The 21,545-nt window shown below is 35.2% G+C and overlaps 1 protein-coding gene across 5 annotated transcripts in view; it reads left to right on the top strand.

The window, feature by feature from the left end:
• The window catches only part of LRBA (LPS responsive beige-like anchor protein), a 368,276-nt gene that overhangs the window by 53,350 nt on the left and 293,381 nt on the right, over positions 1–21,545 (top strand). For 4 of the 5 annotated variants that reach the window (XM_072928718.1, XM_072928719.1, XM_030270329.4 and 1 more), the window contains exons 17-26: positions 1,537–1,634; positions 3,824–3,916; positions 4,710–4,818; positions 5,355–5,436; positions 7,074–7,197; positions 7,454–7,646; positions 17,154–18,179; positions 18,922–19,106; positions 20,277–20,430; positions 20,832–21,012. In XM_072928718.1, coding sequence (XP_072784819.1) covers positions 1,537–1,634; positions 3,824–3,916; positions 4,710–4,818; positions 5,355–5,436; positions 7,074–7,197; positions 7,454–7,646; positions 17,154–18,179; positions 18,922–19,106; positions 20,277–20,430; positions 20,832–21,012 — 2,245 coding nt within the window. Of the gene's footprint in view, positions 1–1,536; positions 1,635–3,823; positions 3,917–4,709; positions 4,819–5,354; positions 5,437–7,073; positions 7,198–7,453; positions 7,647–17,153; positions 18,180–18,921; positions 19,107–20,276; positions 20,431–20,831; positions 21,013–21,545 lie in introns of those variants that run through there. The other variant, XM_030270332.4, reaches the window with a different exon arrangement.

Raw genomic sequence — 21,545 nt, 5'->3', positions numbered from 1 at the left:
AAGCAGAAAAACAGATGGTGAGAGTGACTTTAAAAAAAGTCAAAACCTTGTTTTAGGCTGCCTAAGTAATATTTTTTGTTTTCTTTTTCCTCTCCTTTTTATTTTGCTTCTTAAATAAAGCCATAAAATTGAAAACATGCATTAAAAAAATAAAGATATATGTTAATGGCATCTAAGAGAGGCATATAAACTTAATTGGGAGAAAATGTTGGTTACCACTGATACATCTGCATCTTCATATTTTAGCACCAGGGAAAGGCACTTTATGCCAGATGCAACATCAAAGACAAAGGAAATGGGGACATAAATCTAACTGATCGCATCTCTGTTAGGGCACTTGAAATGGGTAAAATAAGGAATTAACTGACCTTCATTTCAAGCAGTGTAGATTCTTTATTTTTAAAGAATTTTGCTTACACCTCTATTTTCATTTTATTCTCTGTGTTGGTTACTGCTACGTGGTAGTATCATAGTCAAGCATTTCTACTTTATGTGGAGAAGTAAATAATAAGACCTTTGGTACCATGTAAGAGTGAATTAAAATAGCAGAAGTTTTATATAGCCTTCAGATTAGGATGTGATGTTTTAAGTATCTTAGCAGTTTGCAAAATCATGCATCAGAGATCCATGAATGCTGAATCCCACAATCTTAACTGTGAATTCAGAAAAACATCAACAAAAAAAAAAAAAATTAAAATTTAGCCTTCTCATATGGCTAAATAGTGATAGCCCCTGTAATGTCAGCTGTTAATATCATCAGGTGAATAGAAGTGTACAGGAGGATGTAGAACTGATTTTCTAATTGAATATTATAGTATTTGTTCAAAATACTCTAGAGTAGAGAATCAGAGTATTTCTTCAAAAGTGTTGGTCAGTGTTTTATTTGTGGGCTGTTTTTGTTTTAAAAGAAATGTTTATTTTAATACTACAGATTATGGGAAAAGACAGTTACATTTTGTTATTTCCTACTTTACTTTTAGTTACAATGAATTTGGAACAAATTAATGAACTGTAGTTTAGAGTGCTTTAAATTAAAAGTATGGAAAAATTTACTAAGCGGCTTGAATTACCCATTCAATATATTGTCTGTGGCAGCTGGTAGTATTTTTTTCCTCATGGTTTGAACATTTCTGAGTAGAAACTTTTCATTAAACACCACCCTGTGCCCCAGAAAATGTGCAGCAGTTTATTTGTAGCTCCTGTGCAGGATGGGATTGGGAAATACACATGCAAACAGAGGAGCATGTGTGTGGAAGGAAGGAACATAGTCTAAATTTCCATTGCCTGTCAAATCCTTACATCCCAGACACTGATATATCTCTTTTCACCCTAAACAGTTAAGTATATTTTTGGTAATGTTTTCTTCTGCACTTGCCTTTAGAGCTATAGTTCTTTTGATCTTGGCCAAAGTGATTTGGTCTTTAGTTTATTATTAATCTCTCCATACTTTTGAAATATTTTATAGTAGTTCTTTTAGCCAAAACAATGTTTCAGTGTATATGTTATGAATTCAAATTTGTAAATTTTATCCAACAGGATGACAATCTAATGGATGTCTTGCAGTTGCTGGTTGCTCTGATGTCAGAGCATCCTGGTTCTATGATCCCTGCATTTGATCAGAGGAATGGATTACAGTAAGTTTGAATTTTCTAAGTGGGAAAAAGGAAACAGTGTTTTGTTGTTTTGTTACTGTTGCTTGCAAGAATTCCCATGAAATCTGAATGGTTCTCATCAGTGTGTGTTGCAGTCATGACTCCTCATCTTGTGAGATTTTTGGGTCCAGGTGTTCATTTTGACAAGAGGTGCTGTTGGATTTATTATCAATCAGGTGTTTTTTTTAATGTTTCCAAGCTGTCAGTCACACTTAAACAGGGAATGATCCCTTTCAGTCTGTGAATTGATGTCTTTATCTACTGGTGCTCTGTCTTCAGCCTCCCATTCTTACAGATGTCTCAGAACTGCAAGGGGGCTGGCAAAAATTGATTCAGATGTCTTCTGACCCTTGTTAGTTTTTTTCCCTTTTATTTTCTGTAAGACTTTTACAGAAGAACTTTGTATTTTTTTAAAGGTAGTACTTTGTGCTATGCACTATTTGGAATCTTTTTCCCAACAAACAGAAAAGAGAAAAGTAGGGGAAGCAGCAAATGCTACTTGTACAAGTAGAAAGTCTGCTAAAGGAGTTAAGTTGTGACTCTTTTTGTCTTGTGGCTCTCAGAGGGTGGTCATGGTCTTGAACTTCTCTAATGTAACAGGAACCTGCCTGAACATATTTGTGAAAAAATCGGTACAGGCAAACAAATGTAAGAACAATTCATAGAAGGATATGAGGAATAGTAATTCTCTCGCTGTGTAAAGGCAGAGTCTCATTTCATACATTTAGTTGCACCTATTGGTTAATCCCTGTTTTGATATATTTTTTTCCCAGTTGCCCTTTCTCAAGAGACTGCATTTAGGCATGTTTCTAATTGTTTTCTCCCCTTTTAGTGTTAGACTGATTTTTATTTTTCTTTTTGCCCATTTTCATCAGATTTTATTTCATTTGTATGGTAATGTATTATGTATGGGAAACTAATAAAAACTTCTAAATACTAAAGTATTTGAATATCAGGTTGAGTCTCTAATGCAGTACATTTGGTTTTATTTAACAACTAGCAGTAGGTGTTTTTTTTTTTTTTTTTGTTAACAAGTATATGAGCAAGTCATCATGAATGGTGAGTCCACAGCAAGAAATCACTGTGTTTTCCTGCCTCATTTGTTACACTCCTTGCTCTGGTATTGTTTCCAGTGACTTAATGGATTGTTTGTATGCTTCTTGATACATCTACTTTTTTGCAATTAAGTCATTATAATCTTGAAATTTAAAAATAATTTTCAAAAACATTGCAAATATTTGGAATTCTCTTAAAATTAAAAATGTTTAAGTAACCAATCTAATGGGGGGGAAAAAAAGAGAAAGGAAATACTTTTCCTCTATACAGTTAGGAAACCCTGATGGTGTTCTGTAAAGAACAGCAGATAAATGGAATTTATTGCTTGAATAGCCAGTGCATCATAAATTTGCTTATTTCTTTCCTTCTATAGTTTCTGTGGTTGCAGCATTCTCCAGGATAAGTTATTTGTTATACATAACTGTTTTTTAATCACTCTTAGGTTTTACTTTTAATTCTGGTATCTGGTATAGAACTAATTTTTTTTTTTTTTTTTGGGTCTTAGTTCAGGTGTCTGGAGAATTATTTTTGGGTATATAATAATAAAAGTACATAACTATTGATGAGTGCTCAGTTATGAGTTATGCATAGATAAGGCCTAAAAACTTAAAGTCCTTTGAACTCTTAAAAACTTGCAGGTCTAAAATGCTATGCTGTAACATGTAATAGTTTTGGAAAGGCTCTTGAAAATTGTTTAAATGAGGTAGGCTTTTGCCTTTCCCCTAGTGAAATGATCCAAATTTCTTCAAAAATTTTATCTTATTTATGGTAAAGGATAAGTACTATCCCTTCTGTTCCAATATGATTTCATGGAACATTTGGAAATTAATTTTTTTTTTTTTCAAAGAGAGCTTAGTAGTCCATGTAGATAAGTAAAGTCATATTTCACAGATTTAAAGATCTGTTGAATACTATGAACCACAGTCCAGCTAGAATCCGATAGTGATGTGGCCCTAAGAACTTGACTGTCTGAAAAGTAAGTGATGAAAGAAATTGGATGTAACTGATAAATGCATTTAGATATCTTAAGTTTTTATGTGAGGTTTAGAAGGACCAAAAAAGTGCATTTGTTATTCTTCAAGTTGACAGAAGACCAATGTGTTTTCTCCACTTAGGGTTGTCTACAAGCTTTTAGCATCACAAAGTGAAGGCATCAGGGTCCAAGCTCTGAAAGTGATGGGATATTTCTTAAAGCATCTTTCTCCAAAGTAAGTACTGACTTGGGTCTTAAAACTAAACCTCCCAAGAAAGGAAGGAGTAAAGGTAGGTTGTAACACAGACATTTTATTTGTTACTTTGGGTATAAATTATTGGGCGTATATACACACATTTGTGCATAAAGGGGAAAAAGCTATAATGGAGGTTAATCACTAAATAGGCTTCACTGAGTAGCAGCTACTCTTCTTTAACTGCCCCTCAGTCTATTTGTCGCAAATGTATTTTTGATATGGTGGAATTGCTTGTTACTGGCAGCTAGTGTCCAGGCATTATCACTTCCTTATCAAGCTGATTGAATAGTTGCTTGCAGTATGGCCTCCTTCTTTTTAAAGTGACCCTTTTTCAGTGAAATCAATAGCAAGAATTAGACTGGTGAGGTGGAACCCCATGTTACTGAGAACTAGATTTAATATGTCTTGAGTCGACTGTGATAGTAGATAACTATTGAGATTACTGTCCATGGTTGCATTTTTAAATGAAATGAGGGCAAAGGTGTGCTTTCTTCAGTGTTCGTCCAGAAATCCACAAGGCTGTATTTCAGCTTTTTGGGCCCAGGGTGAGTGGACCTCATTTATGGAAGAAAGGCGGATGCCTTCAGGGAATTATTAATTCTTTCAGAATCTGAGCACTTAACCCTTTTCCTTCACCAAAAGTGAAAGACCTAAGGAACAAACAAAAAAATATCTTAACAGTGATTTTGTATTTCTTGAGGCACATGTTTTAAACTTTTTTCCCCTAAAGCAAATGGAATGCATTTTGTTTAATCTTTCTCTGCCATTTTAGGAGAAAAGCTGAAGTCATGCTTGGACACGGATTGTTCTCTTTATTGGCTGAAAGACTGATGCTTCAGACAAGCTTATTCACCATGACCACATACAATGTCCTGTTTGAGGTAGTCATACACTGTAGTTAGGATCCAATCTTTCTAATTACTTGTAAGACATTGTTAGAAAATTGCTTATGTATTTGTGCTGATATGTTCCAGATGACATTAAACCTTAGTGTGATGCAGCTGAATGCTGCTTTTTTTCCCCACCAAAAGCTCACTGCTTTGGATTTATCCCCTCCTTAACTTAGCTATGCTCATTATGAACAATTGTAGGTAATGAGTAACCTGTAGGTCTCAACCAGATGCTCATGTAGATGTGGAATTTTATTATAGCAATGATCTTGCCTTAGGATAATTACTTTGGTTAGATTCACATTCATCTTCCAGTGTACTATAAATAACAGTATGCACTTAAGAGAGAAATAAAAGAATAAAGTAGCTTATAGAGTTTTAGAAACAGGATGAAATAAATTATCAAGAAAACTAGTGGGGATTTTTTTGATTGATTTTTAGAATGATGGTGATTGTGCTGCATCCAACTATTTTTCAGTAAGCTGTCTTCATGTACATTGATATGGCATCTTCTTCTTTCTTGCTAGATTCTGACTGAACAAATTTGCACTCAAGTAATACATAAACAACATCCTGACCCAGATTCAACGGTGAAGATACAAAATCCTTGTAAGAATGATACACATTTTAAAGTGCTACCTTAAGAAAAGTCTGCTTTAAAAGAATCCCACAAATGAACAAATTTATTAATTTCCTCTACCAGTCTCATAATCTCAGTTTTACATTTTTTTCACTCTAAAGGACAGATAACTTGTATTTAGTTGGAGTTACATACACAGTATGTCTCTGTAGCTTTTTGAAAGACATTTTATGTGTCCGTAGTTCATAACTCACCTTTTTTGGCTGTGCAGTCACATTATGAAATGGTTTTTCAAGACTTCTATGCACAGGATACTGTGATTTAATACATGTTAAGGTTCCAGCAAGATTCTAAATGCATTATTTAATGATGTCAGACTAAATTACCTAAAATATGGAAACACCTTTCATCTTAAATTACATTCATTATGACAGTGCTAGATGGAAAATAGGAGAAATGCATCTGCTCACTGTTTTGGTTAGCTTACTTTATTGGAAATATCTTGATACGAAAATTTAGATGTCTTTTGAACTGAGAGAAAATACTGATCTCCTTTTCTGAATTATATATATTATTAATGTGCTCTGTACATAATACAGTGGACTTATGATAGCTTTGGCAGTTAACTTTTTTCTGGAGAAATAACAGATTTTTTCCTTTTGTAGCTGCTTTGTCACAGGTCACAGTTGTAGATTTACTTCAGGTTGAAAGTGGGGGAAGAGAAAAGAAAGCAAAGCAGATATGGAGGAAAGAAATCTGGTTGCATTATGCCATTTTCCTTCTGGTACATTTGTATAAATCAAGAGATGTTAGCATGTTTCTCTTGCTTTCTCCTAAGATTTTTGGAGTTGACTGTCACTGCTGTGGTCGGTATAGACTATATGGGGACTGAGCTGATTCTGAAATGATGTAGGTCTGGTAGGAAGAGTGACTTCTAGAGTCCCTTTTTTAGATCATTACTATTATCAAATAAGGAATTTCTCTTTAAAGAAGTTGTACAAGATGAACTGCAACTATCACAGTGACTGTGTTCAAATTGCACCCTAATGCATTTACAAAATTGACTTCTTTTAAAGTAACAAGAAAAGTCACTGCCCCTCTGCTTCAAAAAGTGTGATGTACCCTGAATTTTGTCCTCCTAAAAATACAGAAAACATTGTGATCATAAACAATAAAATTTTATATTAGGAAGGTTTTTTTTATAACAGAAACTGTTAAGTTTAACTGGAAGTTGGTAACATTCTTTGAAAATTCAGTATTGTTAAAGTAGAGCAAAATCTTATAAGGTAGAACATTTTTCTCATATATTGGTTTTCTAAAGGATGCTTTTTTATGTGAACTTCATGTAAAAATTATTCTGACAGATTCTGATAGATTGTCAGTTGTCATGCCGTAATATTTGTGTTGCTTAAACATGATAATTCAATTAATTCCATTTTCTTTAGAGGCATGGAAATCCCCCTGATGGGGGATGACTAGGTTTGAAAAGTATTGAAAGAAGGGATTTGTTTTATTTAAACCTTCTTCTCCAATAGAGACATGCTTTTTCTCAGCATAAAACTTTTTTATGTGGTATCACTTTCCTTGTGCAAACACCGTTGAAAGAGGCCTTGTGTTTTATGCTGTGCTTAGTCCTAATATTTTTAACTCATTAATTGTTTTACAGCGATTTTGAAGGTTATTGCAATCCTGATACGTAATTGTCCACAGTGTCCAGAAACTCTGGAGGTCCGGCGAGCCTTTCTCTCAGATATGATTAAACTGTTTAATAACAGCAGAGAAAACAGGAGGTAAGATGGCTTGCTCTATGCACAAGTATATAAAATAAATAACAAAGTCTCCTAGTAAATTAAACTCATGAGGGCAGATACAGCTTCATTGCTGTTTCAGCAAATTCTGTACTCTAGCAAAGTCTTCAGTATGAAATATTAAAGAAGCTTGCATGTAGCAATTTTTTAAAGCATGTTAGATTCTTGACTTAGCTGTTGTATATATTTCTAAGATATATTTTATAATATGATTCAATAGCATGTGTATGTTTTGCAGGAGTTTGTTGCAGTGCTCTGTCTGGCAGGAGTGGATGCTTTCCCTTTGTTGTTTTAATCCAAAGACTTCTGAGGAGCAGAAGATAACTGAGATGGTGTACACCATATTTCGGATTTTGCTGTACCATGCAATAAAATATGAGTGGGGTGGCTGGCGTGTATGGGTGGATACACTGTCAATCACACATTCAAAGGTGAGATTAATCAAATTTTAGGAGCATTTCTGAAAAATGTTGGTGCTGGTCTTGCTTTTTATTAACAGCAGGAACACAAGGTGGCGCACCATAGCTATTCATCAACAAAAATACCTTTTAGTAACATCAAAAGATTGTAAAACAAATAAATAAAAAGCAAAGAAATCCAAGTTAAGGCAGATGCTTCTGCTGTTAAACTGTCATGGAATATGGGGTGAGAGTGCAAATCCATGCAGCATGAATGAGGCTATTACCCTTTGTTATTGTTCTGTCTGAATTTTATTGTTGCTGCAACCAGAGTTACATCATAAAAGTTATTAGTGGTTCTCTGAACGAGGCACAGTAGTACAAAAGGTATTTTATACTGCCTTATTCTAAACATAAGAGTGAGGCCACACTGGCCTCAGAATTACTCTATTTATCAGAATATTTACTTAAAATGAATTAAATTATAAATTACTGATTTCTAAATGTGTGCAAAAGGACATCTGTGAATCCAAAAGATCACTTTATGATACTAAGGAATTATTGGCATTTCTGAGGTCTTGGATTTTGAACAAATTTTTTTCTTAGAAAAAGTCAGTCTCTGCAGACAGCAGGAACCTTGTTATTTTGCCCCTGTTTATTGCATTCAGAGGCCCATAGTGCATTCTTGGGCTGTGGGGAGACAATTGTAGAAATCTATGTAATAAAAATGGGTGAAATAACTTTATTGAACAATCACTTAGCTAAGTGGAATTCCTGTGCAAAGTGCCCAGGGCCACATTTTAAATCCTTACAGAGATCACATTTTTAGTATTGGACCATTCTTCATATTTTTGTTGGCTTTACAGTCTTCAAAAACCAGTTTCCTCTCTTTGCCCCAAGATGCAGAGGGCATGGGTGAATTGTACAATGGCAAACTGTAACTAGAGTAAAGATCTGTAATATACTTTTATATAAAACTGGCATAATTTAGCATGTATGTGATTGCTGGGGATCACTGGGAATTGTCCCTGGGGAAAGATGGAGAGGTGAATAAAGGCAGACCACCTTTTTAACTCTTAGTCAGAGCTTTGGTGTATTGAATTTAGAAATCAGCTTGCACATTATCTTATAATCTGTAGTTCTATTCCTAGACTCCTTTTGTAAGATAATGTAATGTCAGAAATCTCATTTAAACAACATCTATGTCAGAAAGGTTATATGGATTTTTGGTCATTCTTTTCAGTGACTTAATGTGGCTAATCAATTATGTAGAATTCCTAAAGAAAGAAACCCAAGATTTTATTGTGATGCTGTGGCCAAATGTCAAGAGCAAAACCCTGCAGTTTTAGAAAAGACCAAAAAGTAGATAGATATAGATAATGTGGGCCTGGTTTATTAATTTGTATTTTAAGGGCTGTATGTTTTTGTGAAGTGCCATAATGAATGAGAAGATGACCTGCTTCAGTCTGTGTTTCTCATTTTTGGTTCCTGGCATGCTGTGATAGAGAGGTGTCCTTGGTTGCAGGAGTAGCTTCCTGTAAGTTTTCCCAAGTCTAATTTTGTTGACTTTCTGGTCAATGTATAATATCTATCTGTTCTTCCAGCCCATTTCAGAAGAAGTTGAATGATGGCAAGTTTGGAAGTGTGTGAGTGTGGTCAGGGTGTGGTGGTGGAATATTGAACGACTCATAAAGGAATTCAGTTTGTTTGGACAGCAGTACTAATACTAGTTCCAGAAGCCTAAATGCGAATGTTTAAACAGCAAAAGCAGCCAGAAACGAACTTGATAATATTGATATGAATGATAGTGCCATTATCAAGATTTTAAAATTTCACCTTTATTATGCAGTTTTCCATTTGAACTTTTTTTGTAAGTAATACATACAATTCATGCAACTAGCCATATAAAACTAGATGATTCTTCAGAGCTGCCTCTTAACTACATAAACATAAATTAGGATAAATCACAAAAAAGCTCTTGAAAAATGTACTTATAAACAGATAATTATAATGATTATTTAATCTTCTTAATTTCACTTATTTTAAATATTCCTGTATCCTGTTTTACCACTATTGAGATTCATAGAGATTCACATATAACCTGGAGTAGACATAATTCAGTGGGCAAATTGTTCCATGCTGAGTGCATCTCAGATGTTTTTGATTTCTTGCACACTTTCAAAGTAATGTGGGAATTATGGGAACAGAAATATTTCCTTAACATTGCTAAGAGAATAGCCAGTTTGGATTTTTCCTATTTCATCTCTAATTGTATTGGGTTACTGCTTATTTTTCCTTTTTACAGCCCTCTGTGCCGTTCGTGCCACTAATTTATAACACCATTCTATGATAAAGAACAAGTACATAAAGGACCAGTGTTACACAATTGGATAGGTTTTGCAGAGCTACACATCAAGATACATGCAGCTGCTATAAAAAGCCAAAGAAACTCAATTGCAATTTTATTGTCCAGTTTGATAGATTTCCTGCCACCTTTGTAGCAGGGAAGCTGTTTGTCACTGTAACCCTCTCCTCCAACAGCTGCACAGCGTTTTATAAGCAGCAGTGGCTTTTCCAGCATAATTGCACTGCATTGGCTTCCTTGCACTGAGAATTTAGAAGGTGTGTAGCTGTGTGCAACCTTTTAAAAGCCAAATTTCTTAGTATTACTCATGTATTTTGTTAATTTCCATATTATTTTTAATGCTTTCTAGATATTAAACCATTGTATACAAAGATGTTTAATCTGTTGCTTCTAGTTCAATGAAAATATTGGAAAAATAATCACAGCTCCAGTTTGTTCTGACTGGCCAGTGTTGAATTTATGAAAGCATCCAAGAACTTATGCTTTTGAAACATTGCAACCGTGCTAACTCAGTCTTAGATTTTTATCTGTCTAGTCCTGTTACTTTTACAAAGGACCAATGATTTGGGGGTTAATAATAGGAAACAAGTAAAGAATGGTAGGCAACTTCCCTTTTTAACCTTTCAGCTTTTCCAAGTTTTAAAAGAATAAAATTATTTACACAGCGCAATATGCTCCTAAATTATCTGAATGTTTTAAACTGGGAAGACTAACATCTGCTTATTTCAGGCCCTTACATATATTTTACTACTTAAAAGTTGATTCATGTTACCTTTTCTGCTAAAGAAAATATATTCAGGTGAAGAATGATATTTATTTTTAATTTTTAGTAGCTCAAGAAATTTTCAGTGAGTAGGAGTCAGAGATGTTAATATGTATAAGCTGCAGTTCTGTTTCTGTTGAAGTGGAAGAATTTTACTCATTGATCTGAATGAGAAGTATAATTTTAAAATGTTAATAGTGGGACCTTACAGTACAGTGTATTTCTAACTAATTTTCAGTTTTCAGTCTAAAGTACACTTGTAATAAACATTGTGACTGTTAAGTAAATTTGCATATTCTTTTGTGCCCTGCTTGTTTAATTTAAGGGAGGAGAAAAAAAACCCCAGAGCATTTATGTGTGTGCTATGTTTGCCAGATTTTCATCACTGCCAGATGAGGGAAAACTAGCAAAAGCTGCAGAGATTGGATAGTGGAGGAGTTAATATATGGTGGTAATTCAAAAACTAATTTGCAGAGAAGTGAACGTGGCTCAGTAGTTTTAGAGGGTAAGAGGCCATCGGAATCTGGAATCCAAATCCTGTCGGCATCCAGGATTTGCTTAGGATGCTTTTGTCTGTTTTTTATCCCTGTCATGAGGGCAAATTTCCCTCAGCTCCAGGGAAATTTGAAGGCTTCAGGTGTTCTTCAGTCCTCTGCAAAGTGTATCTGCATTGCCCTGAGGGGAAGCAGAGGTACCTGGCCCAGAGGGTTGTTGTACTGCTGACGGTTTTTGGTTGTCACTTGTGCCATGCCTGATATGTCAATGAAACAAAGCTGGAAGTACCCTTGAAATAATTCAATATTATGTTCATTCTAATGGTGTAAATAGTTATTTTTAATAAATGTTACTTATTCTGCATAGAAATTATTCACAGCTTGTCACCTGAGTTATGGAGAGCAGAAGGAGCTCGGAGACTGAAATGTGCAGCCTCCTTTAGAGCTGTGCACCCCTAAAATGTGTTGTGATGATGCAGTCCCTCACCTTTATGAGGTGTTTCCTTTTTACAGCTTCTTTTGTAGTAGATGTGTGGGAAGGCTTTTCTAATCAATGTCTGGAGGGAGAAGAAAGTATTTTCATTGTTCAGCAGGCAGAGATGTGTACCAGTGATGGGCTCTTACACATGCAGTATGTATGGTTAATGGGGTCCTCCATCTCATTATTCACTTGGTTTGAGGGAGTGCAATGTCATGAGTAAAGCTGCAGGATACTAACATTTGACTAATCCAAACTGAAAGAAATGGGGATACTATAGAAGGGAGCAAGGTAAATTGAGAATTTATAAAACTGCAGAGAAGCCTTAAAAGAAGAGTGTAACAGAGATTTACTACTAAGTGCCAGAGCTCTCAAAACAAAGAATTACGGAAACATTAGCAGCAGAGAGATCTGGTGTATGAATAGGCAAGTAACTCTGAAATAGTCTTCCTAAGTAAAGAAGACTTGAGGAGAGAGAGGATTCTCATCTCTATTACTTGGTATAAAAAAATCAGAGAAGATGAGTCGTGTGTCTGCAGCCTTAAGAATTGTTAGTGGTTTTCTTTGCTGTTGCTGCAGTTTGAAGCAATCCTCCTCCATTGTAAAGCAATCCTCCTCTGTTCACATTGTGGGGCCTGAATTAGGTCTCCTGGCCATTGTCTGAAATGATGGATGTGGAGTCTTTGCTGTAGGGCTACCAGCAATATATGGAGATACTGGAAAAGCATGGCAGAGGTGAGCAGTGCATAAAACCTGTCACTGGGCATTGCAACAATGGGGTGATAAATGCTGAATTTAGTTACAGATTTTTTTTGTTAATAGCTAAATATCAAATGTGAATGCGATAGGGTTTGACAGTCCCTTGAACTGTTGGAATGGTGGCAGGGATTGAGATAGTGAGAAAATACATACCTTGAGATGATTGTGTGTGCTCATGTCTTGCTATTTAAACTCATTAAAAGCAATAATTTCCTTAGTGAGAATGAGCTAATACATGTTTGGTATGCAATTTGAATTTATTATTATGTGATGATGTAACAGTAAGCTATACCTTGACTTGATTTGAAGTAAAATGCTGTCGACATGCATAAAATTCTCCCTCAGAAAATCAGACTTTTATGAATTATATTGACTAGTACTTGCTTTCTTATTTGAGAAATTATTTTTTTTCTCAAGGTGAGTAAAAAAAAAAAAAGGCAGAACTCTTGCTACTTAGGTGAAAATGCAAGATACAGGAACATGAAACCATCTTGGAACAGTGGTTTCCTCCCACCTTGTACATCACTGAATGTGTTTCTGGTGGAAATTTAGACTCCTTTAGAAACCTCTTATCCTGCAAAGTGTATTTTAACTTGCTTTGCTTAGCTTTCATCTGTGAACCACTCAGAAACAGCCTATAGATTCCTTAAGTCAGTGGGTTACAGACTGTAACTTGCTGCATGGTACACACAATGCCTTTGTATCTTTTGCTGTGCTGAGTAGAAAATTAGTTTTGATATCTCTGATAGTGGTGTCTCCTTATTTGTGTTTGTAGATTGGATTACACTTTTGAAACAGTTAGTGTTTGTAGAAAAGAAGTGGAAAAAGAAGGTCAATAAAATCCTAGTTAAGATTTAAAAAGTTGTGATACTTTTTGGAATTATGAAGAGTTTATTCATTTATTATGAAGAATTTATTTAAACCAGTGCAGGAGCTGGTTTGCACTGAGCAGACTCTGTAAGGAATTGTCTCACCTGTCTGGCAAGATATTCATTTTCTCTCTGTACTCTATGAAATTACCCACCTGAAAATGGAAAAAAAAGGCAAAAATCTTAATGTATAGTTAAAATATTTTCTCTAAGTCCTGTAATGCAAATGTCAATCATCTTACCCTCTCTCATTGCTGTATGCTAATTTTTCTCCTTGGCAATTAGTAAATGTTGGATGTCAAATTAAGTTAAAATTAATGGCAGAGGCAAATGTTGCAGTTCTTAGCTCACAAGTGTCTTCAATTGGTGGTGCGTAGACATGCCTTCCAAGCATTGCAGACTGCTATGGATTAGCCATCAAATGATGGTGAAGATTAATGATTGGCCTTTTAGCTCACTAATTTAGAACAATTTCTGGTAATTAATTTTGTATTGTCAGCTTTACAGTTGCAAATGCCTTAAGGAAAATAAAAAATTACATATGTATATTTAAGATTCTTCAAGGTAGCAGTTGTCTTGTAAATTTTTGCATGCGGATCCTAATGTTTAATCTTTAATACCTTCATGTACTCTGTGCTCTTGCTTTTAGTAATCATAACTTCTTCATTTTGCATTTTTGTTGGTACTGATTTTGTTAACCTTAGGTGTTTTGTTTTGTATGTAGTTTGGCTTTGTGTACTTGTGTCCTTCATAAATGCCACATCATGCAGTAGAAGTTGCGGGGGAAGAATTGTCTAGTGCCTCTGTTGTAGTATCACAATTTCTTGGTTTCCTGTCAAACCAAATTACAGATTGATATAGTGATCAGAAGTGTTTATACAGCCTTGCTGGAAAGTTGGATTTTACAAAGCAGAATTTCTGAAATTTCTATCCTTTTGTTATATAAGAAACCCCCAGACTCAAAATGGATGTTAGAAAAATACTGTTTCATGTGGTCTCTCTAATTCTGTGCCTTGGTATTTTAATTTGAGTTTTATTTAAAGGACAGTATTTAGTACGTTGTAACATGAATTCTTGTTGATGTTGATGGTCAAAGTAGAAATTGCTATTCTCGTTGAGGGGATTTTGGATTTTTTTTTGGAGAGTGATGTCTTCCTTTAGTTCTGTACTGCCTAATTTTCTTCACCAGTGTTTCTCTCCTTACAGTTGTTTGCATTGTTCTGAAATTAGTGTAGATTCTTATCAGATTTTGCTTCGATTTATTTGCCCATAAGTTTACATTTCCCATCTGTGAGGACAAGTTGTCAGTATTGACCTTCTTGCTGGTCTTTGTTTCTATTTCTTTTTAGTAGCAATTACAAATCCCACAGTGCACAGTTTCATTTTCAGTATTGCGCTGTGTTGTCTTCCAAAGCATTGGCTGTTCCGGGTTTAAGATGAAATTGGTTGTGAAATGGTATTGCAGCCCTGTACCATACATTGTGTTTTTAAATGTTGACCATACCTGGTTGGAAATGTGGAGGTCAGAGGCAGCCTTGGCTGCAGTGACCATAAGATGGTGGAGTTCAGGATTCTGAGGGGAGGGAGGAGAGTAAAAGCAAGCTCGCAGTCCTGACTTACGGAGATCAGATTTTGACTTATTTTCAAGGAAGGTTGATTTAAGGCTGTGAACCAGATGATCAATTTGGCTGGTAAGGAAAAATCTGAAGCTGCAATAGATTTTTGTTAAGGAGATGGGGCTTGGTAGCACACTAGCAAAAAGCAACGTAGTGAAAGAGTAGGTCTCAGGTTGCACCAACTGAGATACTTCTGACTGCCCATTTCTCCAAAAGTAATTGGCAGCCCTACAGACTGTGTTAATGGAAAGTGAGAAGCTATAGACTTGGTAGCTTTTACTCCTACAAATGACTTTAATGAAATTTACACTGGAATAATGCACAAAAATACAGATGTTCACACTGTTAAATATTGTGGGGCAATATGCTTTCTGAAAAGTACATGTAAATTTGCTGAAATCAAACAATGCCATTTTAATTTGTTAAATGTCTTTTTAGTCCTTGCTGGAACAAAGCTTTTTGGTAGTTTTGGAAATGGAGGAAGCAAAACGGAGAGAGAGAAGAGGGAAGGTTAGCAGGAGAGAAGTTCAAGTTGTTAAGATTCCTTCTTCAGAAAAATAGTGATTAGACCTGAAGTAGCAGCTTTGCCTAATTATATTTTGGAAAATAAGTGAAAAGTGCAAGGGACAGCTTACTAGCGTAATCTATTTTGTGTTGCCTTTGACATTCTGATTGTGGTACAATTAAGAAAGTATTTCCAAAGTCATAATGCCCCCCTCTTTTTAGTAAAACCCTAGAATCAAATAATTTATGTCTCCATTGTGAATGAAGGAACTTTTAATCAGTTGTAATGATTCACACTTTTTTTTGTGCATAACTGAATGAAAACTAGTATGTGAAGACTCTTTAAAAAAATAAAAATAGAATGAGACATTCGACACTAAATTTTCAATTAAATCAACTTGAATGAATAATATGCTTCAGGTCATGTTAAAATAGTGCATTGCTCCTGCAGTGCTTGAATATACTTGATTGATGGAGAAAATAGTATGTTAAAATGCTAAATATTGATATCACAGCCTGCCAAAAATAATTTGTCTTTGCTCTGTCTTTATCTCTGATTTTTTAACTGTAATTTCTAGTAGATTTTTAATCTGAAAAGTTATTTTTTGACTCTTCTTTGTCATCTTAAGGGAAAATATTCCTACTGACTAAGCATCACTTTGAATACCATGTAAACGGAATTTTTAGATGAGATTCAAATGAATGAGCCAAGTATGTAAGAGAATAAGGAAATGTGTGTTTGTAAATTTAGTGGAATGCACTGCTCTACTTTGCCTATGGAAACTGTTTATTATACAGAAAATTATTTTAAAAAACCAACCCTCAGGTGGAGTTTATGTTGGAAAAATTTTGAGAACTGAGCTTACAGATAAATAAACACCTGTGTTATGGAACATAAATCTAAATCCTAAATTAGAAGGTATGGATAAACTAAATTGAATAACAGGGTAATAAAAACTTAAGTTAGGCCAGTGATATTTTATTTTTAAAACACAGCTATTTATTTGGGCCAATTAGTTTTATTAGTGTGTTTATAAAGAATTTTTCTGTCTGAATTTTTTAAAAATACCTAGAAACAACAATAATATTTTCAGTTAAGGAGTAGAGAAGTCTTTTCACTTTAATCAGTTTGTGTAGCTTTTCTCAGACTGAGATGGGGTGAATAGCATTCACCAAAGGAAATGTCCTCTGGGGAACTTTAGGTATCATTTGGGGAGCCACAGGATTCTGGCTTTGTTAGGTGCTTCTCTCTGCTCTGACTTTGTGGCATTGTACTTTTTAGTGTAAATTTTCAAAAGCTTATGCATCTTTGTGGATTTTTGAGCATACTAAAGGTGCTAAAAAGATGTGAAAGATCTGCTACATGTCACAGCCTTCCCCTTCACAAAAAAATTTGAGGTTTTCAAATATAGTAATTCTGTGGATCTTATGCTTAGGATGTCCTTTAGATCAGGTTAGTTGGGGTGTTTTTTGACAGTGGCTTTACTTTTCTTTCTTCCTTTTAGCTAGGAAAACCAGGCACATGTAAGAAAAACTTGCTGTCAGTTAAAGTGATAATCTAATGTGCAGATTTTTTAATGAAAAGGACAGATCCAATATAAATTTGTGATTTGAGCATTGATTTTGTTTTTCTTTTTATTTTTTTTCCCAAGAAAACAGTCATCATTCATCCTTTGAACTCTGTTCTTTTAGGTAACTTTCGAAATGCATAAAGAGAGTCTTTCCCAAATGTACAAGGAGTTCCAAGAGAAAGGAGGTGAAGGGAGTGGCGTAAGTTCTTTAACTCCAATTAGAACAATCTCTGGGATTAGCAAAGAAGCTGAAACCAAGGGAAAACAACAGTCTTTGGAGTTAAAAGAAAATGCTGATGCTCCTTCGTGCATTACTGATGGTGATACAGAGTGCAGAACAGAAAAAAAAGAAAAAGAAAACTCATCAGATGGTGGCAAACAAACTCATTCAGTGTCTAATCGTAAGGAGGAATTAGAGGGGGAGGATATGGGTACTACAGAGGATTTAAAAGCAGTGCCTTGTGTGGAATTTTCCGCAGAATCAGAAACAGTAAAGCTCAGTGTCTCAGAAATCAGTACTGGAATAGCTGAAGCAATTGAAGATTCTAGTAAAGCTGATGAGCTTGTGGAAGAAACAGTTGCTGTCACTGCTGCTTCTTTACCTGTGCAAACTCCTGTGGAAGGAGGAACTCCTACAAGTCCAGAAAAACTGCAAAAATCAGCAGTAGAGGTGGAAGATGAAGATGGCTTTGTTGATTTGAAAGATGAAAGTAGTTTGCCTTTGCCTTCAGAAGAGCTTGCAGTAAGGAACAAGGAATGTTGCCCTAATGCAAGCGAAGTGACAAAGCAAGAAGAAACAACAGAGAAGCAACCTGAAACTGGGCTTTTAAAATCTGAGGGTACTGAAGGTGTGGATGAGAAGGGACAAGAACTGACTTTGCCAGAGACAGTGAGTTCTGCAGTTCCAGAAGTAGTAACTCAGCCAGATTCAGCAGGAAAAAAGAAGCTGAAGGAAGGAAATGTAGTTACCAGTAAAACCAAAACAACTGTGGAAAACATAAATGCACATATGGCAGAGCCTGCGGGAGCCTCTGACAAAAGAATTGCCAAGCTTGATGTTTCCAGTGTTGCATCAGATACAGAAAGACTGGAGTTGAAAGCTAACACATGTCTAGAAGCACCTTTGCCTCCCAGATCCATGCCTGAGGTAAATTCTACCTGTCCATGTCTAGCTTAAAAATCAAAGGAAGTTTTTTTATAATGAATTTTTTTGAGAAAACATACCTGAACATTCTGGGGATTATAATACGTGTGATTTTTTGTGTTATCTATAAAAGACTTTTAACCCTGGCTTAAAATAGTCACTATTCTTATAATTTGTGTACTGAGAATTCTCCAAGATTTTTGTACATCCTCATATGATGCTGATATAAACTGAGTATTTGGCTAGGACATAGGTTTGTCACTACATCATGTCATCCTACCTTTTTTGTACAAGTATAAATTAAGACTGGGCTGCAGTGCTCCAGCCTCTAGTCTTTAGTTTCTAATCCAGCTTTTAATGGTTAAATAGTCATGTCTCTGAGTACTTCCCTTCTGCAGAGATACTTCCTAATGGATGCTCTTCAATCTGCACCATTCTTCCTTAAAGGAGGAAAACCTCTGTCTACAGCAACATATTCACCCCCCCTGGTAAGGTTGGGTGGCTGCTTGTGAATACCTAGACTGGCAGGTGTGGTAGTGCAGCTGTAGCCTAGTTCATAGTTTTGGTATATCCATGAAATAGCATTTGTATAATAGTTTTAGCTTTATTTGGAATCATGTACGCAGTCTGGACTTGTTGAATATCCAAAATCTCAAGTCTGTTAAATGCATTTCAGTGTGTGCCACGAGAACTAATAACCAGAGTGTGGGTTTTGTGTTTTGTTTTCTTTTTTGTCTGCAAACAGTGCATTCAGCTCTCAAGGCAGCAGGTTTCCTTAGGACAGGAGCTGGCTGCTCCATCAGATGGGCAGAGGAGGGACGCTAGGTCAGCTGTGTTCCGTATTCCCGAGTTCAAGTGGTCACTGATGCACCAGCGCCTGCTCACAGACCTGCTCTTCTCCATAGAAACAGATATTCAGATGTGGAGAAGGTACATCCTCTGCTTTATGTGGAATGATCCAGACTGGGTTCAATTATAAGGGGTTCATTGACTTAGACTCATGGACATCTGGTGTTTTATTCATTATTCAATAGCTGACTTATTTTTTGACCTACACCAAATGATTCTCAGATTTTTTTTTTTTTCCAAACTCTTTACAGACATACCTGTATATTGGTTCAGGGCCTGTACACAGATATGGACTGAAATCCTGGCTACATATAAGTCAGTGGCAGTTTTGCTGTTGATTTTTATTCAACTAAGATTTTAATTTTCCTAATGTATTTAAGTGCCTGTGTCTTCTTATCTAAATGTGAATAAGAAAGATAATATATGCAAAATAGTATGTCTTGCTTCTGCATTTACACACACTGTTTCTTTGATAGGGTTCTGTGAACCCAGAGATGTTAATTGTAAGATTAGCTTCTAGCAGGGATCTGGAATGTAATAATGAAGATCTTTGAAAACAGCAGTAATCCTGCAATTTAATTTTAAGGTTTAATAACTGAAATAAGAGGGTCCATTGTTAACTTGTAGTTGTGAATGTTGAATTTAAATTGAACTGTATAGGTGTTCTGACCTGGTAATAAGGAGTGTCAGGATAAAGAAATAGTGTAGGTAAGTGATTCAAACAATTTAAACTGAACTGAGTTTTTGTCTGACTGTAATTTTTAGGATATGTTTAAGCTAACCTATCTATAGATATAGCTGAAATATATTTCTGTTTTAGCCTCTGTTTTGGGAAGTTTTTGTCTAAGTTTTTGTGCTTTGTTGGTTTTTAATTTCTCTGAGAAATCCTTAGAATTTGCTTTAGTTTTCCAAAGATTTAAGTTCAAATCTAGTTCACTATTCCAGGAGACTTTATTCTGTTTCCTGATACAATGACTTTTGCTAGCAAGCAGTCATAGACCAGCCTATAATGTATCTTTATACAAATGAGGATTAGCAATCATCTTGATATTTTTAGCAACCTGTGATCTTAGGTTTAGATTGAGATGCATCAGTTGACAAGGGTCAACTTTGCTTCCCCACTGCTAAGTTGACTAAAACCAGACATTTTAGTTTTGCAAAAACACAAATATTTTAAAATACCCCCAAAATAAAGCTCTATTCTGAATGGGTTTTTTTTTTTTTTTTTTTTTTTTTTTAAATTTTGGACAGCCATTCTACAAAAACTGTGATGGACTTTGTGAATAGCAGTGACAATGTGGTGTTTGTGCACAACACAATCCACCTCATCTCTCAAGTGATGGACAACATGATCATGGCTTGTGGTGGTATCTTGCCATTGCTTTCTGCTGCCACATCTGCTACTGTAAGAAATCCCGTTTTTATTTAAAAATTCCTCACTTGTGGGAGGATGCCTTTCTTTATGGAATGTATTACTTATTATATCTGTTCTTTTGGGAAATGGAAATGCATGTGGGGTGTTTCCACAGGCGTCTCTTTTCTCCCTTTGCTCCCTCCACACTTTTCCCTACGATAAATTAGGTGCTTGCCTTCTTTGCCTGAAGACATAAAAAAATTTCCTGCTTTTGTTGCCCCACGGTGGTCTGGAATGGGATTAATTCTAATACTAATTCCTGGAATATGAGTAATTATTACTTTTGAATGTGACTGATAGTGGACTTCCAACACACACTTTTCTTCATTTAGCATGCAGGAATATTATTTTTGGGAAGAAGTAAATGTTGCTTTCAATTTTTCTCTGTGTAGCATGAATTGGAGAATATTGAGCCAACTCAAGGACTTTCAGTAGAAGCATCTTTAACATTTCTCCAGAGATTAATCAACCTTGTGGATGTACTAATTTTTGCAAGCTCTCTTGGTTTCACTGAAATTGAGTCTGAGAAAAATATGTCATCTGGAGGAATTCTGCGACAATGTCTTCGTCTGGGTAAGCAAATAAGGCCACCTAATGAGCATAGGAGCTTGCAGTTACTAAGCAGTTAGCAGCTGTTAGCTTTATTTTTGTTCCTGTTCATTGTTTTGTTAAATCAAGATTAAATGTAATCAAACATTAAGATCTTCTACAGTTTTACTGTATTCTACAATACATAGATACATATTCCTCTCTAAATGTTTAAATAATATAAATTAAGTTTGGTAGCCTGTTTTCATTTTATCCATGAGGATATTTCTTTTGCCAAAATTCCCCAAATAATTAAGACTGAGAATATAGCAGTTTGCAATACTTAGATAAGAGATTTAACACTTGAAGGTATGAAAACTAGAAGTGTAAATTTCTGAAGGGTTCAAATTGGGCAATAATTGTATCAAATTATTACAGTATGCTTGCTTCAAATTGGATTGAAAGAAAATGGTCAGTTACCTAAAAAAATAACAAATATTCTGAAAATGAGAACTTAGGAAATCATAGCAGGGTCCAGGTAGTTAATACAGGAGGAGAGAATTTGTGCTTAGTTGCAT

Source organism: Taeniopygia guttata, chromosome 4, assembly GCF_048771995.1.
Source record: "Taeniopygia guttata chromosome 4, bTaeGut7.mat, whole genome shotgun sequence".
Taxonomy (NCBI): domain Eukaryota; kingdom Metazoa; phylum Chordata; class Aves; order Passeriformes; family Estrildidae; genus Taeniopygia; species Taeniopygia guttata.
The sequence above is the reverse complement of the archived record's forward strand: the minus strand, read 5'-3'. Positions and strand labels throughout refer to the sequence as shown.